Below are 22,312 nucleotides of genomic sequence, written 5' to 3' on the forward strand. Positions count from 1 at the left end.
TGATCCATTGTTGGGCACCTCTGATCATTAGGCAACCAAAAATCAATATCCATCAAATGCAAGATATTAATCAAAGGACATGAAATTGTGAAAATGTGCATGAAATCTTAAATAACTTTTTTAAAGGTATTAATTAATAGGGTTTAATTTTTTCCATGTATTAATAACAAAATAGTAAAAACTTTCTTCCCAGTCCTAATGAGCGTGCTGCTTCTTAACTCTTCTTTTATGTTTGAGCACAAATCCACATTCATGCTGGTTACATAGCCCAAAGTTCTACATTTTTATGGGAATAACTGAACGCTGGTGAAAATATAAAGGAAATTTCAATTTTACAATATTTTTCCTGTAAAATATATTTTCAGTCCAGGCAATGACTAGTTTGTACTGCCACTAACATTCTGTCAATAACTTTGTTTGCAGCTCTGTTCCAAGAAACAAACATCCATTCCAAGAAGTAAGTAGGTTTCTCAGTTTCTCATGTAGTTTGGAGGTACTGGACTGACTTTGAAAACTGCCTTAATGAGTTCTGACATAGGCACTAGGGACTTTGGAGAACTGACAGGATAACTGCAACTTTTAAGCAACCGCAACCACATTGAAAATATTAAATTTTGAATCTGCAAATAAAACGTCATCTCAAATGAGGAATTTCATGAAGAGAAGTGACCGCTTGTTTTGTAGCTGCAAGGAAATATAGTTGGAATTTGCTGCCAATTTCTCCTGCTGTCAATTTATGTACCAACATTTCATTCTAACTGTTTGTTTCAAAGTTTATTAGCGTTTTATTCTGATGCTTAACAGTTGATGGAAATTGCATCAGTGCGTAGTACCTTCAGTCTGCAAATTTTACAAAACTGTAGAAGATTTATAATTAAATAGTTGCGCTTAATTTTATTTTTGAAGTCACCGCTCATCTAGCTATGGCCCCCAAATTTCCTGGATCATAGTTGAGCAGAAATTACGCTGAAATTTACACCGTTTCTGCACCAGTATTTCTGACAGAACCTTATGCTGAATCTTGCTGTGGAGCTCATTAGCCTCAAGCTCTGACGTTTCTTTTCCTCCCGCAATATTAAGTACAACATTGGGAAGGTCCTGCCAGTTGTTTAGTCCTTCTGAATGCACAGGGTGGAGAGTATCTGAAAAATTCTGTGTGCAGTGAGACTAAAAGCACTGTGGTTTAATGTAAGCCTCGATAAGAATTTTTAGGTAAGATTCTCCTAAATTTTTAGGTATAAATCTATATCAGTGTACCCTGCATCAATCCAGGAAACACCATGAAAATCTAGCAAACTGATTGGCCTTTTGTGTAGGGTTTGAAGCTCTGTGGATAAACAACAGTGAATTTTAGCAGGTGTAGCCCTAAAGTGGTGCAAATGATCGAGGAAATTTGCAAGTTGTATTGTTTCAGTGCAAAGCTGTTGTACCTTGGCAGCAGAGAGGTTGGGTGGGGGACTGGCACAATGGCAAGAATGGCAATTCTTATGCTGCAGTTAGACCAAAAATTTCCAAGAAATTCAAGGCCTACATCCACCAAATTTGGTGGAAGTTTTTAAATCCATCCACTGCACTTTTCCCAATGCTACCAATTTTCTTCTTGTGTTTTCCTGAAGCAAGTTTTCTGTTCTTTGCAGATTGCATTGTGAGTAAGGTGCAAAAAAGCAGATTAGAGAAGATAATTGTACTGCTCAGCTAATTCACTTTCCCATTCCGTTTATTACCTATGGGAGAAAATTAGGTTTTATCATTTATCATATGGATCAAAGCTTAAAACTTAATTTCACGATTGCAGTTACACAATAGCTATTGCCACAATGACTGAGGCTTCGATTACTTTCTGTACATATATCAACAATCTTGATGAATGTTGCAAGATTCAGTGCTTAAACAATTTTCTTTTTGTTTTAAGGCCCCAGTTTTGAATTCCAGTATTTATCCACCCATAGCCAAATTTATAGTTGTTATTTTCCATAACCTATACGTGCTTGAAGTATCTAATTAATTCCCAAGATAGTTTGTACTCTTATGAAAATGATGGGTTGTAGATAACGCAAATCTGCACATGAAGAAATCTATTGCATTTCAAAGCACAATAAGAAAAACATATCCTCGACCAAGATTCTAGGTAATATTAGGGCAGTGAGAGAATGTGTGAGCCATGTGAGATATTAGGAGCTCAGTTTTCAATATCCAACGCTAAATTTAAAATTCATTCACTCTTTGGATCAGCCAAAGTCAGATTATTAGAGGTTAATGGAAGAGTTATAGATACTTTTGAAGGTGGAGGGAACTAGAAGGGGTCTTCCAGAATTGTAGTTAATGGCAGTTGGAAGGCTAACAAGAGAAGCTTGGAGAAATGGATTCCAGATACAGGGTGTTTTTATGGCAAACAATGAGATTGAAGCTGACGCTCTCGATGTTGCCAGGTGTAAGTAAGCAGTGTTGAGGATTACTGGAGTATCAGATTTGATGCTCAGCTCTAAGTCAAACAGGGTGCTGTGATATTGTCAGCCTGGTTCAGTTGTGACAAAAATAGGGCCAGTGTCAAGACATTGAGAGATTCCTGCAGGGACTGAAAACAATATCTTTATTATTCCTGATATTTGGTTGGAATTTATCATGGCTTAATGTCAGACGGACAGTCTGACAGCACAGAAGCAGTACAAGGAAATGGTTCTAACCATGCATATGGTTTCTGTGACTGTACCAAGGAATGATAGATAGACGAAGAGGACTAGGTCAAGAATGGATCTTTGTGCAACTCTGAAGATGACAGGTGGATGGATAAGCTATAAGTGAGAGACACACTTGTTGCATTGGTACTGTTTGGCAGTGGATAGTGAACTACTCTGATAATCCTGATTTTAGAGATAAGGCAACCCATGAAAAATGGTTGAGGGGACTGAGTCACTGGAAAGCTTAACATTGTTTAGTATTCCACCTCCCTCCAAGCCGCGTATCTGTTGATGGGTTTGGGCCTGGACGTTTGGGTGATATCCGTCCATCCCATTGCGATACCAATCTCGTCCGCTTCAATTCCTGCATCAGCACCTCTTGGACCTCCACTATCCTTGAGGGCTTCTTCGATCTCTCTGAGTACTTCTCCGCCGATGCTGCCAGACCTGCTGAGTTTTTCCAGGTAATTCTGTTTTTGTTTATTGTTTAAGACAAGCCTGGCAACTGAAGGTAAAGCCAGTTGTGGGCCACACAGCCTTGAGTCTTCACCCATCTGACTCAAATGAAGTTTTTAAAATAATTTTAGATGATAGTAAAATGTAATTCTTGTACAATAGTAGACAAACTTTAGGCTACTACAGTAGTACAATACATTGAATTTCAATTGTGCTATTTCAGGGAGCAGTAGTGATTTCCAATATAATGAGTTCAGAATCTCATTTGAACCATCATAACATGGGGCAGAATTTTCCCTGCGGCAGGCAGGCCCGGGAATGGCCGTGAGACAGACTGCTGACTGCGATCGATAGCCTCTGCTATCTCTTCCCTAGGTTCTTTTAGAATGCACGAACGCAGCCAGTCCGGACCACGGGTTTTTCCTCTGAGTTTGACTAGTTGATTTAATATTTCTCCTCTCTTTATTTTAAATGCAGTTACATAATTTCTAAACTCTTCCAATGCCATGCCCACAGTTTCTGCTTTATCCCAGATCCTGCTCTCACCGCTTTATCCTAACTCCTACTCCCACCGCTTTATCCCAGATCCTGCTCTCACTGCTTTATCCTAACTCCCACTCCCACTGCTTTATCCCAGATCCTGCTCTCACCGCTTTATCCCAGATCCTGCTCTCTCACCTCTTTATCCCAGATCCTGCTCTCACCGCTTTATCCTAGCTCCCACTCCCACCGCTTTATCCCAGCTCCCACTCCCACCGCTTTATCCCAGCTCCAGTTCCCACCTGTTTATCTCAGCTCCTGTTCCCATCACTTTATCCCAGCTCCCACATTCCTCTGCATTATCCCAGCTCCCGTTCTCACTGCTTCATCCAGTCCCTGCCCTCATCGCTTCATCCCAGTACCTGCCCTCACCATTTCATCCCATTGCCTGCCCTCTGCTTCATCCCATTGCCTGCTCTCAACACTTCATCCCAGCACCACTGTTCCCTCTAAGCTGCAGTTTGCATGGCCATGATAATGCCCATCATGTGCCATGCATTAATTATTGCAGCCATGTACACCCTGATCATTGAATGAGGTTTACTACCACACTCACCCATGAGCATAGAACTGGTTCACTTGCCCACTACAGAAAATTAACAGACATGATTAATCAGGTAGAATTAACAGCCAAAATTCACGTCAATTCCTGCAGCCTGAAGCTATCATTCAGCCTGACTAATGCACACCAGCTGATTCTCTGAAACTAAACAGCGAGCAGACAACCCCCTGAAGTCTTCAGCTCCCACTCTAGACCGTTAGTGGGACCATTCTCAATCTCTGGTTTCTATCATTGCCTTTTTTACCGAGGCCCTGTTACCCTATGCAGCAATGCAAACAGCACTTAGCCGTTTCTGCTAACTGATGTTAGACAGTGCCAGAATATGCACGGAGGACTAACCATCTCCACCGATGCTCTGCTATGAATTCTAATCTGTAGATTTACTAAAATCTATATTAGATGAAAGAATAAGCAAATGCACTCCTGTTACTTCCCAGCTGGAAAACATTTCAATGAGAGTCTCCTGGTTTTTGTGATTGAACTGGTCCATTTCTCCCATGTGCACTAGTGCTGCCAGTTGCCCTCAATTCTCTGCCTCTGTGCAGCTTCATGTTTTTTTCTTGATCTGTACCGGGTCCTGCATTGTTTTCAATCAACAGAATGTATTCCCCTATCTATACTTTAAATTCCAAATAATCCTAGCTGACTCACTGTCCCTCCTGCTCGCTGCTTCACTTGCCACCCCTCCCGCTCGCCGTTTCCCTCACCCGACCCTCCCGCTTGCCACTTCCCCTTCTCCCCTTTCCGACCCTCAAGCTTGCCGCATCCCTCCCCTGCTCACCGCTTCCATTCCCCAACCTTCCCACTCACCTTTCAACCTGTCCACTTGCTGCCTCCCCTTTCCCCCCGACTCTCCGGCTCACTGCTTCCCTCTTCACCCCGGATCTCGCAGCCCCTTTTGCTCCCTTGCTCGTTTCCTCCCTCTCACTGTCCCTCTCCCAAGCCCTCATTCACAGTAAGGGTTCAGGAGAGGATGGGTGGCAGTGCGCAGGAGAGGCAATGAGCTGGAAGGGGATGGCGAGCAGGAGAGGCAGCGAGCTGGAGACAGTAAGTGGCTAGAATTAATTGAAGAAGTTAGTACATGAAGAATTAGTAAGTTATTAAGAGGATTTCTGGGCCAGTTAATACTGATCTAGTCATTCTGCTTCAGATGATTTTGTAGAATTATTAAAGGAAGATTGATATTCAGGGAAGCTGGTGTGGCTCAGTGAGTAGCTCTCCTGCCTCTAAGCTGGAAAGCCCTGTGATCAATCTCACTCCAGAACTTGTTGGCTATGAAAGAATCCAGCCACCGGTGCAGGCAAGTCAGCATGTATCGGTTCCGGTCCCCAGCCTGGATAAATGGGGAGAGTTAGTGGCAGGAAGGGCATCTAGCTGTAAAACAACCAACCAGTATTGTGGTGAACTCGTATAACGTGGGAAAAGCCGAAAGAGGAACCATTGAAGGAAGATTGAACCCAAAGATGTTTGGCACATTAAAAGGGAATGTTTCTAGGGAGTTTGTGGAAAGTTTTGGATTCCTAGCCCAGATATCCAAATAATAATGCAAAGGTTCTTGTGAGCTTATTTCATGGAACATTTTAAACTCTGCATACTTTCAAATACTACCAATTCGTCTTGTATGCATTGGGAGAGCCAATTTACTTTAAAAGTCATGAACCAGTTTATTACTGCAATGTTTATAAATTTTTAATCAAGCAAAACCGTAGATGGAATAAATACCTCTAGCTCCCTAAAAACTACCTCAACAATCATTCTCTCTCCTGGGATTTCTTTCTCTTTTCACAATGCTCTCTTCTCCAGATCCGAGATGTAATTTCTCCCTTCAATATTCACTCAATGTGCAGGGACACTGTGACTATCTGACCTCAACCTTCCAATTCACAAAAGCCAACCTCTTTTCAAATTCAGAGACACTTTACATCTGCCTGATTATGTTTGTTGATGTGAAGAAATTTCCTCACTATTCACAGCAGTTCTTAGTAAATAAGCTGAAAAAACATAAGTTGTCTTTTCCACATTTTCTATCAATTCAAAACGCAAGCCCTCTTCCTATTTTGAGTCTATCGAATAGAAACAAAAGTTTCTTTTTAATTAATTCTTTCACGGGATGTGGACATCCCTGACTAGGCCGCGGTGGAAGATGCAGCAAATCCCTTAGGACGTGAAGAGCCTAAATACAGAGATTGAAATATTTATACCATCCCTAATTGCCCTTGAGAAGGTTGTGATGAGCTGCCTTCTTGAATCTTTGTAGTCCATGTAGCTTAGGTACACCCACACTGTTGTTAGGAAGGGAACCCTATCTTGCAAATTAACTTTTCTTCTGTCAAATGACAAAATGCAAGCTACAATTTAAAAACTAACAAATGCTCCTCTCATGTATGGTAGTGGTCTGGTCATTTGTGAACATGTTACCATGTCAGTAGCTGGAGATAGTATTCTGTCGTCGTCTTCCATACCTATGGTAACTTCCTAAAAAAAATATATTAAATATATATTGTAGATAGTTTTATTTCTGTTTCTACTGTTCGCACACATCCATATATTGGTGCACATAACCAAATTCATTCCACACATGGCAGAAAAAAATTAGAGCAAACATTGGATATTTAACATTGAATATTTGAATTGAACATTGAATATTTAACCGTACAAAAGTGCGAGCTGATTGGTGAGCAGTGGGTAAGTATTTTTCTCCAGTTTAAAATAGATTAAGTTAAGGAAAGGTAAGAGTTCTAGTTTTTATTTAAAGTACATAAATAATTTAATGTTTTTTTTACTGTGTTTAACTTAAAGTAAGGGTTTTTTTTTCAACTAGAGGCATGTCAGGGCAGCTCAGTCCCATGTTATGTACGACCTGCAACATGCGGGAAGCCCTAGACGCTCCTTGAGCTCTGAGTTTTGGAGCTTGAGCGGCAGCTGGAGGCACCGAGGTGCATCTGCGAGGCTGAGTGTTGCGTGGATGGCACGTTTTTAGACATGATCATCCCACAGCTTACGAAAGTGCAGACAGAAAGGGAATAGGGGACCATCAGTCAGATGAAAGGTGTCAGGCAGGTAGTCAGAAAATCCCCAGGGTGCATCTCGCTCAAGAACTGTTTTTTTGTGTTGGAGTGACAGTTTCTCTGAGGAGTGCAGCCACGCTCATGGCACTGTGAGTGGCTCAACTGCATAGGGGAGAGGAAAAAGAGGGGAAGAGCAGTAGTGGTAGGAGACTCGATAGTAAGGGGAACAGACAGGTATTTCTGTGGCTGTAGAAGTGACTCCAGGATGGTATGTTGCCTTCCTGCTACTAGGGTCAAGGATGTCACTGAATGACTGCAGGACATTCTAAAGAGGGAGGGCAAACAGACAGAGATCATGGTATTTATTAGTACCAACAACATAGGTAGAAATACGCATGAGGCCCTGCAAGCAGAGTTTAGGGAGCTAGGAACCAGATTAAAAAACAGGACCTCAAAGGCAGTCATCTCTGGATTACTTCAGGAGGTTAGTCCAGGTGAATGCATGGCTGGAGAGATGGTGCAGGAAGGAGGGCTTTAGGTTTATGGGACATTGGGACCATTTCTGGGGCTGGTGGGACCTTTACAAGGCAGACTGGATGCACCTGAACTGGAATAGGACCAACATCCATGCGGAGAGGTTTGCTAGTGCTGTTGGGGAGGTTTTAAACTAACTTGGCAGGGGGGTGGGATCCTGAGAGGAGGTTCAGCAGGGGGAGATGCACAGCCAAAATTAGAGAGAGCAAGTGAGTCTGGAAGGCACAGAAATTATACACCAGTTAAGGCACAAGGGAATTTGGCAAGGTTGGATGGTATTTATTTTAATTCAAGGAGTCTGACGAATGAGGCAGATGAGTTGAGGGCACAAATTAACACATGGAAGTATGATGTCATTGCTGTCACAGAGACATGGTTGAGAGAGGGGTAGAATTGGTAGCTCAATATTCCAGGGTATAGGGTCTTCAGGCAAGACAGGGAATGAGGTAAAAGAGGGGAGGGTATCGCAATATTGATCAAGGAATCAATTACAGCAGTAAGGAGGGATGACATCTTAGAAGGCTCCTTAAAAGAAGCCATATGGGTAGAACTGAAAAACAAAAAAGGAGCAATCACATTGCTGGGAGTGTACTATAGGCCCCCAAACAGTCAGAGAGAAATAGAAAAGCAGATATGTAGGCAATTTTCAGAGAAGTGTAAAAATAATAGTGTAGTAATAGTGGGGGATTTCAACTTCTCCAACATTAACTGGGTTAGTCATAATGTGATAGTTTTAGAGGGAGCGGAATTCTTGAAATGCATTCAGGAGATTCAAGGTTGTTATGAAAAAAGACTAGGATGGGCCAGAAATCAGAGTTCTAAATTGGGGGAAGCCGATTTTAATAAGATCAAGTATGATTTAGCCAGAGTGGACTGGGAGTAGCTACTTTTAGGTAAATCTGTGTCAGAGCAGTGGGACTCATTCAAGAAGGAAATAGGGAGAGTACAGGGCCAACATATTCCAGTAAAGGTACAGGGTGGGACCAACAAATCCAGGGAACCCTGGATGTTGAGGGATATACAGGATTGGATTAAGAGAAAAAGGGAGGCTTGTGGCAGATTTCGAGGCTCAAAACAGCGGAAGCCCAAGAGGAATATAGAATGTGTAGGGGGGAACTTAAAAAGGAAATTAGGAGAGTAAAAAGGGGGCATGAAAAAACATTGACAGGTAAAATAAAGGAAAATCCAAAGTTATCTTACAAGTAAGAGGATAATTAGGGAAAGAGTAGGGCCCATTAAGGACCATAGTGGTAATACGTGTGTGGAGCCGGAAGACGTAGGTAGGGTTCTAAATGAAAACTTTGTGTCGGTGCTCACAAACGAGAGGGACGATGTGGGTATGGAAATCAGACAGAAGGACTGTGATATAATTAAAGAAATTAGCATAGAAAGGGAGGAGGCTCTAAGTGGTCCGGCAGGCTTAAAAGTAGATAAATCTCCAGGCCTGGATAAAATGTATCCCAGGCTGTTGAGTGAGGCAAGGGAGGAGATAGCAGGGGCGCTGGCAATAATTTTCACTACCTCTCTGGCCACAGGAGAGGTGCCAGAGGACTGGAGGACAGCCAATGTGGTACCATTATTTAAGAAGGGAGGAAGGGATAAACCAGGGAATTACAGGCCAGTCAGTCTAACCTCAGTGGTGGGGAAACTATTGGAAGCAATCCTGAGGGACAGATTTAATCTACGCTTGGAGAGGCAAGGATTGATCAAGGACAGTCAGCATGGTTTTGTTAAGGGGACGTCATGCCTGACCAATTTGATTGAATTTTACGAAGAGATGACCAGGTGTGTAGATGAGAGAAATGCATTTTACGTAGTTTACTTGGACTTCAGCAATGCTTTTGATAAGGCCCCGCATGGAGGACTGATAACGAGGGTAAGAGCCCATGGGATCCAAGGCAATTTGACAAATTGGATCCAGAATTGGCTGAGTGGCAGGAAGCAGAGGGTGATGGTTGAGGGGTTCCACAGGGATTGGTGTTGGGTCCCTTGCTGTTTGTGGTATATATAAACAATTTAGACTTGAAAGTAAGAGGATTGATCAGTAAGTTTGTGGATGACATGATAATTGGTGGGGTGGTATATAGTGAGGAGGATAGCCTTAGATTACAGGAGGATATAGAGGGCTGATCAGTGGCAAATGGAATTCAATCTGGATAAGTGTGAGTTGATGCACTTGGGCAGGACAAACAAGGCACAGGTATACATGATGAATGGTAGGACCCTGGGAAGTACTGAGGATCAGAGGGACCTTGGTGTGCATGTCCACCGGTCCCTTAAGGTAGCGGGACAGGTAGATAAGGTGGTTAAGAAAGCATATGGGATATTTGCCTTCATTAACTGAGGCATAGAATATAAGAGCAAGGAGGTTATGCCAGAACTGTATAAAACGCTGGTTAGGCCACAGCTACAGTATTGCGTGCAGTTCTGGAATCCGCATTATAGGAAGGATGTGATTGCACTAGAGAGAGTGCAGAGGAGATTTACCAGGATGTTGCCTGGGCTGGAGAGTTTTAGTTACGAGGAGAGATTGGATAGACTGGGGTTATTTTCCCTGGAGCAGTGGAGATTGAGGGGGGACATGATTGAGGTGTATAAAACTATGAGGGGCATAGATAGTGTAGACAGTAACGAACTTTTCCCCTTGGTGGAGCGATCAATAACTAGGGGCCATAGATTTAAGGTAAGGGGCAGGAGGTTTAGAGGGGATGTGAGGAAGAATTTTTTCACCCAGAGGCTGGTGGGAATCTGGAACTCACTGCCTGAAAGGGTGGTAGAGGCAGAAACCATCAACATGTAAGAAGTATTTGGATGTGCACATGCAACGCCATGTTATACAAGAATATGGGCCTAGCCCTGGAAAACGGGATTAGAATAGTTAGGCGCTTGTTTCACCAGCGCAGACTTAATGGGCCGAGGGGCCTTTTTCTGTTCTGTAGACCTTTATGACTCTATTGCCCACCACTTGCACTTGCCGCTTTATCCCAGTGTCTGCACTTGTCGCTTTATCCCAATGTCTGCACTTGCCGCTTTATCCCAGTGCCTGCACTTGCCGCTTTATCCCAGTGTCTGCACTTGCCGCTTTATCCCAGTGTCTGCACTTGCCGCTTTATCCCAGTGTCTGCACTTGCCGCTTTATCCCAGTGTCTGCACTTGCCGCTTTATCCCAGTGTCTGCACTTGCCGCTTTATCCCAGTGTCTGCACTTGCCGCTTGATCCCGGTGTCTGCACTTGCCGCTTTATCCCAGTGTCTGCACTTGCTGCTTTATCCCAGTGTCTGCACTTGCCGCTTTATCCCAGTGTCTGCACTTGCCGCTTTATCCCAGTGTCTGCACTTGCTGCTTTATCCCAACACCCACACTCACCACTTTATCCCAGCACCCGCTCCTGCATTTTCTCCCTGCTTTGCTCTCGCCACTTTATCCCAGTCCCACTCCCGCCTCTTTATCCCAATACCCACTTTCACTACTTTATTCCAGTTCTGCTCTCACTCTGACCACTTTGACCCAGGCCCCCTCTTGCTACTTGTGGAATGGGCTAAAAGCTAGTATGTTGTAAATAAATAACTTTCTGAATACATCTGATCTTTATTTAAGTGCTTGGTTGGTGCCTTGGTTTTCGTCAGCCTAGTAATCTTAGAATTGATTATTACAAGCTTCTAAAATTGTTTGCTCGTCTTTTTTTATTTCCTAATAAAATAAATGAGCGTAGGTTATAGTTATATATTTTTGTCTTGTAACCCAAACTTAACTAATGTTTTTCAATTGTAGTTGTAACACCAAGAAATTAAGATCCAGAAATTCTAATAACAACTGTAAAAATACAATGCTGCAGCTTTGGTTGTCAGCATGAGAAAGCTTTTATTTTAGCTCTTCAAAATCAGAACCATGAAGTATAATTGTGTTTAAATTTTTCTGGAAGTCTGCATTGTAGCTTGTTTCAAATGAACTAAAACGAAGCATTTGCTGTAGGTTTGAGCAAAAATCCTTTAAGGAGCATCTCACAGTCTGGCAGATAAAGTTGTTTGTTGAGTAGTCCCTAACATGCATTGTCCCTGATCTGAGATTACTGGTTCGAACTGAGATTAAATGTGTTTTCTAAATTCATTTCCAGTAGAATTAACTTGATTTAATCTGAGTGCAGAGTAATTTGAGAGTGATGTTTTCTCTGACTTCCCAATGTAGTCACAATACAACAGTAAAACAAAGTTCAAAGTAAAAAAAGACTGTTTTTAAAAAAAATGTGGTTCTATCATTTTATCAAAAAATTTTTAATCATTCAAGTTGACATCAAAACTTCCCAATGACCTGAAGGCATTGTTTGACAGAACACTAAGTCAGACAGATCAGAAGCTTCCAGATTCAAATCTCAGTTTGTGCTGAGTCATATAATGCACAGAAAGAGGCCATTCAGCTTATCGAGTCCATGCAGAGTAATCCAGTCAGTCACACTCTTTCACAATCTCCCTCGGCCTGCAGGTTTATTTCCTTTAACTATCCATCTTCTTTTCTTTTGAAATAATTGTTCCCAGCCATTAACACATACCATGTAAAGAAATAAATGTTCTTCCTCATATTCCCTGTGCATCTCTTGCACAAAATCTTAAATCTGTGTCCTCAAGTCCTTGTCCTGCCATCTAATGGGAACTGTTTTTTCTGTTTGTTTACCTTATCCAGCTCTATCATAATCTTGTACACTTATCAAACCTCCCCTCAATATTCTTTATTCCAAGGAGAACAACCCCAGCTTTTACAATTTAACTTGTAACTAAACTCCCCATTTCTGGGACCATTCTGGTGAATCTCTTAGTTGTTACCCCCTCAAGGACCTTCACATCCTTCCTAAATTGTGGTGACCAGAACTGCTGTACTCTAGCTGGGGCCTAAGCAGACCTTTATAAAAGTCCAGCATAACTTCCCTCCTTTTGTAATAAATGCCTCTTTTTATGAAGCCCAAGTTCCCTTATGCTTTGCTAACCACACTCTCAATATGTCCTGCGTCTTCAAGTGTAACATTGACGCACATGCACACCAAGGTCGCTCAGTTCCTGCACACTCTTTATAACTGTCCCCTGAAGTCTTTATTGCCACTCCCCATCCCTCCTGCCAAAATGCATCACCTCACACTTCTCTGTATTAAATTCCATCTGCCACTTGCCTGCCCATTCTGCTAGCCTATCTATGCCACATTGCAGGTGATTCGTATCATCCTCATTCTGCCTAGTTTGGCATCAGTGGCACATTTTGAAATTCTATTCTGTATTCCAAGATCCAAGTCATTTATGGATAGCATACAAAGCACTGACCCTTGGGCAGCACCTCTGTTTATCATCCTCCTGTCTGAAAAATAACCAACTTAACTTCCTACTTTCCTTGTCCTTAAACCAGTTTTTTTATCCAATTGGACACTGACCCTCTTATTCCATGAGCCTCAGTTTTGTTAACCAGTCTTTTATATGGTACTTTGTTGAACACTTTCTTAAAATCCATAAGGACAGCATTCACCACATTCCCTTCACCAAACCTTCTCAGTTACTTCATCAAAAAATTCAATTTGACTACTCAAACACTAGGACCCGAGGGCACAATCTACCTTTTACAAATCCATGCTGGCTAACTTAATTAACTCAAACCTCTCCCAAGTGCCTGTTTTTTTTTTCCCTGGTTATTGTTTCAAAACTTTACCCTTTCCTGGTATTTATTGATGTTTACCCACTGGCATGTAGTTGCTAGGATTGTCCTTGCATTATTTCTTGAACAAGGGTATCGCATCTGCCACTCTCCAATCCTCTGGCACCTCTCCATATCTTGGGAAGATTATAGCAAGCCCTGCCACTGTCTCTACCCCCACTTCCTTCAGCAACCTGGAACAGGAAGCTTATCTACCACAAGTATAGCCAGCCTATCCAGTACCTTTACGAGGAACGTTTGAGGACTCTGGGTCTATACTCGATGGAGTTTACAAGGATGAGGAGGGGATGTGATTGAAACTTACAGAATACTGAAAGGCCTGGATAGAGTGGATATGGGGGAAGATGTTTCCATTAGTAGGAGAGACTAGGATCCGAGGGCACAGTCTCAGAGTAAAGGGAAGACCTTTTAGAACAGAGATGAGGAGAAACTTCTTTAGCCAGAGAGTGGTGAATCTATGGAATTCATTGCCAGGTCATTGAGTGTATTTAAGACCGAGATAGATAGGTTCTTGATTGGTAAGGGGATCAAAAGTTACGGGGAGAAGGCGGGAGAATGGGGTTGAGAAACTTATCAGCCATGATTGAATGGCGGAGCAGACTCGATGGGCCGAATGGCCTAATTTCTGCTCCTATGTCTTATGGTCTTACCTTCTCTCTCTTAACCTATCCATTGCTTCTAGTATTTCCACTCATACCAATATTTTGTCAGCTTCCTCCTCCTTCATCAACATCGTTACAAAGTATTCATTAAGTATTCTAACATCATCTTGCGCCCCTAAGATCACCTTCTTTCTCCCTAATCGGGCCCTCTCCACCTCTTACTACCCTCTCCCTATTTACATTCCGATGGAAAGTTTTTTGGTTCCCTTTTATGTTCACCACCACTCTATTCTCATATTCTCTCCTTAAGAACATAAGAAATAAGGGCAGGAGTAGACCATTTGGCCTCTCAAGCCTGCCCTGCCATTCAATAATATCATGGCTGATCTGCCCCAGGCCTCAACTCCAATTTCGTGCCAGCTCCTCATAACTCCTTAACTCCCCGATATTTCAAAAATCTATCTACCTCCACATTAAATGCTTTCAGTGATCTAACCTCCACAACTCTCTGGGGTAGGGAATTCCAGACATTCACTACCTTCTTGAAGAAATTCCTTCGCATCTCAGTTTTAAATGAGTGTCCCCTTATTCTGTAATTATGTCCCCTAATTTAAGATTCCCCCACTTGTGGAAACATCTTCTCAACATCTACCCTGTCAAGCCCCCTCGGAACCTTGTACATTTCAATAAGATCACCCCTCATTCTTCTAAACTCAAATGAATAAAGGCCTAACCTGTTTAGCCATTCTTGATAAGTCAGCCCCTTCATCCCAGGAATCAGCCTAGTGAACTGCCTCCATTGCTAGTATATCTTTTCTTAAATATGGGGACCAAAACAATACTCAGTACTCCGGGTGCCAACACCCTGTATGGTTGTAACAGGACTTGCCTATTTTTAAATACAGGCCAAAACTCCATTTGTCTTCTTGCTGCACCTGCATGCTAACTTTTTGTGTTTCATGTTTAAGAATACCCAGATCCCTCTGTGCTGCACTTTTTGAAGCCTCCTTCAATTTAAATAATAGCCTGCCTTTTGATTCTTCTTACCAAAATGCATGACCTGCACTTTCCTACATTAAACTCCATCTGACAAGTTTTTGCCCACTCACTCAACCTATCTATATCCCCTTGCAGACTCCTTATGTCCTCATCACAATATGTCTTCCCACCTATTTTTGTATCATCAGCAAACTTGGATACATTACACTTTGCCCCCTCCTCCAAATCATTAATGTAGATAGTAAATAACTGAAGCCCTCAGACTGATCCTTTTGGAAGTCCACTAGTTACATCTTTCCAATCGGAAAAAGACCCATTAATCCCGACTCTCTGTTTTCTGTGTGTTAACCAACCTCAATCCATGCTAATGCATTACTCCCAATACTGTGAGCTCCTATCTTGTACAATAACCTTTTATGTAGCACGTTATTGAATGCCTTCTGGAAATCCAAATACACTACATCTACCAGTTCCCCTTTATCAACTCTGCTTGTTATATCCTCCAACTACTCTAGCAAATTTATCAAACATGATTTCCCTTTCACAAAACCATGTTGACTCTGTTTAATTACGTTAAGTTTTTCGAAATGTCCTGCTATTTCTTGCTTAATAATGGATTCTTGCATTTTCCCAAAGACAAATGTTAGGCTAACTGGCATATAGTTTCCTGCTTTTTGTCTCCCTCCCTTCTTGAATAGACACATCACATTAGCGGTTTTCTAATCTGCTGGGACCCTCCTGGAATCCAGTGAGTTCTGCAATATTTTGACTAATGCCTCCACTATCTCTGCAGCCACTTCCTTTAAAACCCTTGGATGCAGGCCATCAGGTCCCAGCGATTTGTCTGCCTTTAGCCCCATTAGTCTGTCAAATACTTTGTCCCTCGTGATAGAGACCGTTACAAGATCTTTCCCCCATTAGCTCCTTGCTTATCTGATACCTTTGGGATGCTTATAGTGTCCTCCTCCACCGTTAAGACCGATGCAAAATATTGGTTTAAGTTATCTGACATTTCCCTGTTCCCCGTTATCAATTCTGCAGCCATATCCTCCGAAGGTCCCACACTCACTTTAGCCACTCTCTTTTTATATACCCTTAGAAGCTCTTGCTGTTGGTTTTTATATTTCTTGCCAATTTACTTTCATAATCAATTTTCTCCCTCTTTATTAGCTTTTTAGTCATCTGATGCTCATTCCTAAAAAATTCCCAACCCTCTGGCCTACCATTAGTTTTCGCTGCTTTGTATGCCTTAGTTTTTGTTTGGATACTCTCCTTGACTACCTTTGTTAACCAAGGGTGGTTCGTCCTTCTCATCAAGTCCTTCTTTTTGACCGGGATAAATTTTTGCTGAGTTTTATGAAATACCTGCTTAAATATCTGCCACTGCTCATCCACTGATCTTCCCCTTGGTCTATTTTCCAAGCCCCCTTTAGACAATTCTTTCTTCATACACTGTCATTGTCCTTACTTAAGTTGAAGACACTGGTTTGAGACCCGAGTTGCTTGCCCTAAAACAGAATTTGAAATTATACCATGTTGTAATCACTTCCCCCCTAGAGAATCCTTAACTATGAGACCTCTTATTAATCCTACCTCATTACGCATTACTAGTTCAAAATAGCTTGTTCCCGGGTAGGTTCTGCAGGGCATTGCTCTCAGAAACAATCCCTGATGCATTCTACAAATTCATCTTCCATGTTACCTTGTCAGTCTTATTTTTCTCTTCACCTCCCATCTCAACCTGTTGTATTTGACCTCGTTCTCATTTGAAGAATTCACCTGACATGCATTATACTCTTTTTGTTTTATCATAATGTCTATCTCCTTCATCATGCAAGAAGCTCTGTTTTTGGTTCCCTTACCTTTCCCCCTTGTGGGAATGTAGCTAGCTTTCACTTGAAGCACTTCTTAAAGATCACCCATTATTCTGTTATAGTTCTTCCTATCAGTCTTTGATTCCACTTTACTCTGGCTAGATCCCATCATATTATATTGGAATTAGTCCTCTTCTAATCTTGACACTCTGCTTTACATTGTTCCTTTCCTTTCTCCATTCCTAATCTAAACCTGATGATCACTCTTACCTTAATATTCCCCCATAGACAGTCAGCTTTGACTGTAGAAGCCATATTGACTAATTAATGTTTACTTGGCCCATCTCATTTTCTAGCATCAGATCCAGCAATGCCTCCTTTCTAGTTGGCCTGAGAGCATACTGATCAAGGAAGTTCTCCTGAATGCTTTTCAGAAATTCTTCCCTCTCGTTAACCTTTACTCTAACATTAATTAACCCAAAAATTGATCGGGATGAAGTCCCCAATATCACCGCTCTATATAGTTCTTGCGCATCTCTGTGACTTCCCTGCAGATTTGCTCCTCTACCATGTTCTCACTATTTGGAGACCAATAGAATGTCCCACTACTTTTACTTCTCAACTCCAACTAACTCTGTCCTTGCTTCTTCTAGGACATTCCCTCTTTCCAACAATAGTACACCTTCCTTAATCAGTACTGCCAGCCCAGCTCACACTTTTACTTCTCTATCATTTCTGAACACTATGTACCCTTGTGTATTAAGTGAACAGTTGTCGCCATTTTTAAACCAAGATTTTGTTATTGCCACTATAAATCATATTCCCACACGGATATTTGTAGCTTGTAATTAGCTACAATGCGTGTTTATATGCATTGTAATCTGCCTTTTCCCTTACTCCTATCTAATATGGAACTCCTCCCTTCTCTAGTACTGCTCAACACTCACTTTATGCACCTTATTCCTCTTATCTACTTCCATATGCTGATGCCCATCTCACTGCCAATTTAGTTTAAAACCTCTACAATCATACCAGCGAAAACCTCGCCATGAGCACATCCCTTCCAGTTCTATTGAGGCTCAACCCATCCAGTTTGAATAGATGCCTCCTACCCAAGAACTGGCTCCAATGCTGCAAGAATCTGAAATCCTCCCTCCTGCACCATGCCTGAAGCCACGCATTGATGATCCTCCCTATCTTTCTATTTCTACTCTGGCTAGCACTGGGGTAATCCAGAGATTGCTACCTTTAAATTCTTTTTAACTTCCTCCCTAGCTTCTGAAAATCTGACCCCAACACCTACCCACTCTATGGGTGGGATTTTCCAGTCCTGCCCGCAGCAGGACCAGAAATTTCCAATGAACCTTTTACTGGTACGTTAAATTTTCTGTCCCACCCACAGTGGGCAGGACCGTAAAATTTAGGCCTATGTTGTTGGTACCAATGTGCACCACAACTTCTAGCTCATTCCCTTCCCCTTGCACCCTCTCCATGATGTCCTTTACCCTGGTACCAGAGTGGTAACACTATGTGGAACTCACGATGCCAGTTACAGAAATGCCTGTCTGTCCCCCTGACTATGGAATCTCCAATAAGAGTAGCATTTCTGCCAATTAGCTGATCAGTTAGAAGCCTCTGCTAGGAGAATATTTAAAATTCTGTCATTGACCTTAACATCTCTGTGTTTGGGAGAGGACAAATCCCATTAGAAAGTGCATGTATATGGGTGCAAGCAGGAAGTGGCTTGGCCTCTGTGGTTGAATTGTCTGCAGGCATTTCCTGCCTATTGTCATACCTAAAGAATACCCATTTGAGTAAGATGCCTGATAACCGGCAACAGCCAAGACAAACAAATACATTGGAAGGACACAAGGATGCTGTAGTAATTACTGCTGGGACATAATTTAACATTGCACTTCTCCTTTTATAGCTCATACCTTAATGGTTAAATTAGTCAGGTGTGGTTTAGTCAAATATCTTTGGACATAAGATCTTGCTGCTAATGGCGTTGCATCTTCGCTCCCTTAAGCCTAAGGGATGGAGATGTAAACTTCCATGGTGATTAACTAGTTTGACCATCCATTGCCAGATCTGAATGGATCACATAATCCTCATCATGTCCAACTTCCATTGCTAAAACTGCCTACTTTTATTCTAAGATTATCCGGGAAGGCAAAGATAACGTCCAACTTCTCTTCTCCTCCATGAGCCATCTTGCTAAACCACCTTCCCCTTCTTCCTCCACCCTCACCTCCAACAATAAATGTGAGGAGCTCATAGATTTTTTTGTTGTAAAAATGGAGACATCCATTTGGCTGCCTCGTGTATGTCCAAACTTCCTTTAAGGCTCCTCACTGCCCTAATTCTGAATTTGCATCTTTCACTAGTTTCTCTCCTATGTTCCTCATGCCCTCTCTGAGCTCATGTAGTCAGCGAGACCCACATCTTGTTCTCTTGACCCTATTCCTACTAAACTGCTGACCACCCAACATCCCATCCTTGTACCTATGTTAGCTGATTTTATTCAGTTTGTTACAATTGCTGTAGAGTCCAAGAACTTTTAAAAAGATATTTGAACTTCCAGTGACCGACCAAAAGGACCACTTACAAGATTTCAAGTTTTAAAACTCTTACTCTGACAAGCCATCTAAAAGCAGCATTGACTAAATACTATTCCTAGGCAACTTATGCTGTAAACTACAGAAAATAAATTCCCCATTTAATTTTTAACACAACTTCACAGCCCGCTATCCACAAAGTTTCAGTTTTCACAGGAACCAGTCCAACATCACCATCAACTTCCAACAGGTTCACTTCTCCGCATTACGCCAAGTCATACGTCGAGTGACCATCAAAAGACGGTTCTCTCAGTTTCAGGAGAAGTCCCAAAATGATTACCAGCAGTAAGGGCTATTCCAGCGACTCTTCTCTCCCCCTCCCGCCTGCAAGCCACCCAGCCACGCCAGGACAAATCTTCTGGATTCATTAAACTTCTATAGGAAATGTCACTCCAACCCGAGAATACATCACTCCAACCAGAGATAATGTACCCTCCTGCGTTCTGCTTGGCAGCCCACCTCTGAAAGGACACCTCTGCTGAATACATACCCTTTGCCTCTCTGTCTCTCTGTCTCTCTCTCTCTTCTGTGTATGGCATTCCTTGTTATACCTCTGCAAACTTGAGATCATTCAAAACTCTGCTGCCCACGTCCCAACTCACTGCAAGTCCTGTTTGCTCATCTCCCTTTTGGTTACTGGTTAATTGGCTCCCAATTAAGCAACACTTTGATTTTAAAATTCTCATCTTTGTTTTCATATCCTTCCATGACCTCACTCCTCCCTATCTCTGTGATCTCCACTAGCCTTACAGCCCCAAAAGATCTCTGCATTCCGTCAATCCTGACCTCAATTTTAATTATCTACCATTGGTAACAGTGCTTCAGCTGCCAATGTCAAAAGCTTGGAATTCCCTCCTTAAATATCTCCTTGTTTCTACCTTTCTTTTCTCCTTTCACACACTTCTTAAAACCTAACACTTTGACCAAGCTTTTGGTCAAATGCCCTAATATCTCCTCATTGCTTGGTGTCAAAATTTATTTTGTAACAGTTGTAAAGTGCCTTGAAATGATTTATTACATTAAAGGTACTATATAAATGCAAATTGTTGTATTCTTTCAAATTCCAACTCAAATTTTACATTATAGCAATTGAAAATAGAAATAAGTAATTAGCTATGAAGGACCATTAGAGAGGGAGACAATTGGTCACATATAGCTTGAGGGCCATGCCAAAGGGGTGGATAGTATTATAATAACAACTTTTTTATTTACCTTGACCTGTTTAAAACATTGACCTGTTTAAAAGTTCAAAGTGAGAAAAGTAGTCTAGAATTTTTTTCAAAATTTGCTTTTATTTTTTAAATGTTCTGTTGTCCAAAAGAGTTCATGAAGTTTGTTCGTTCATTTTCTAGGCCATTGTCTTTGTTGTTGGAGGTGGAAATTATATTGAATATCAGAACCTTGTTGATTATACAAAGGTAAGATGACCTTTAATATTGGAACATGCACAATATATTCAAATGAGATAGGGCAGAAAATCTGTGAAAACTGACAGTCATCAGGAGATAATCAATGTCCATCGAAAGTCACATTGAACTGGAAGGAAACCAACATAGTAGCTGTTTTCAAAAAAGATAATAAAACAAACCTGGATCCCTACAAATTGATGTGACTTGTATTAGTCAGTTGCAAAATAATCATTGAACACAAAGTTGAGTACCCTTACCTGGTCAGTAGCATGGTTTCAAAAGGTGCAAATTCTGCCTGATTATCTTCCTTGACTATTTTGAGGAACTGACAACCCAAGTGAATATTAGAAAATCCCATAATATAACCTCACATGGACCATAAACACCACATAGGCCGAATGGCCTGTTTCTGTTCTGTGCGTTCTATGTAATTCTGTGTAATATACATAAATTCCTAGATACATTGCACATGAGAGGCTTGACAAGCTAAAGCCATTGGAATTCCTGGTAAAAACTTGAAGCTTTTTAAGAAGTTGACCAAAAGAGAGAGATCGCTGTGTACTAGTTAGGGGAGTGGTACAGGTTGCAGAGCTTTATTGTGACTGGAGTACCCAAATGATCAGTATTCCTAATCTATATAATTCGCCTGGATTCAGAACACAAAGTAAGGTGATTCATTTCAGATGATACCAAAAGGAGGTATTGCAGTTTGGTAAAACAGGAAATTATAGGGAATTATAGAAGAACCTTGACAATATTTACAAATGGACAAAACTGTGGCAGATACACTGCATGAGACAACAAGGCAGGTCCATATTCTCAGAGGAATAAGTTAGGAAAGATTGAAGAAACTCAGATCTTTCAGTCTTGAATATAAAAGCATTTCAAGTTAAACTATGGCCAGAATTTTTTGCTCGGCATGCGGGCATGTGCATAACATGTTCGAGGATAAAATGACACGTGATGACGGCGGGCAAGCACCCGACTTCATTGCGCACTCGCGCAATATTTCAGTCAGCGGGCACACGTAGGAGTCGTCAACGCACCCGCTGGCAATTAAGCAGCCAATTAAGACCCTTAATCAGTTAATTGAGTGCAATTTTTTGCTGCCCATCCAACCGTTCAGTTGGCAGGTGGGCGAAAAGGCTAAGTGGCCTTTGCATTTTTGACAAAACCTCATCCATGGGCAGGATGAGATTTTGACCAGTGATTTTAAAAAATTAAAACTTTCTGCACTCTGATTTAACATGTCCCTGCTCATGTGACAGAGTAAAATTGCGGACAGGGCCCGATCGTGGGCAGCGATTGGCTTTCCAACCACTCCCAGGCCTGCCTGACAAGGGCAAAATTCTGCTCCATGACTACAGGTCTTTGCAAGGTAAGTTGGCAGCTCCCATGACCC

At 41.8% G+C, this 22,312-nt stretch overlaps 1 protein-coding gene across 4 annotated transcripts in view; it reads left to right on the top strand.

Moving 5' to 3' along the window:
• The window catches only part of scfd1 (sec1 family domain containing 1), a 247,864-nt gene that overhangs the window by 214,541 nt on the left and 11,011 nt on the right, over positions 1–22,312 (top strand). For all 4 annotated transcript variants that reach the window (XM_041214893.1, XM_041214895.1, XM_041214894.1 and 1 more), the window contains 2 exons: positions 424–457; positions 20,854–20,919. In XM_041214893.1, coding sequence (XP_041070827.1) covers positions 424–457; positions 20,854–20,919 — 100 coding nt within the window. The remainder of the gene's footprint in view (positions 1–423; positions 458–20,853; positions 20,920–22,312) is intronic.

The sequence above is a fragment of the Carcharodon carcharias genome, chromosome 20 (genome assembly GCF_017639515.1).
Source record: "Carcharodon carcharias isolate sCarCar2 chromosome 20, sCarCar2.pri, whole genome shotgun sequence".
NCBI lineage: Eukaryota > Metazoa > Chordata > Chondrichthyes > Lamniformes > Lamnidae > Carcharodon > Carcharodon carcharias.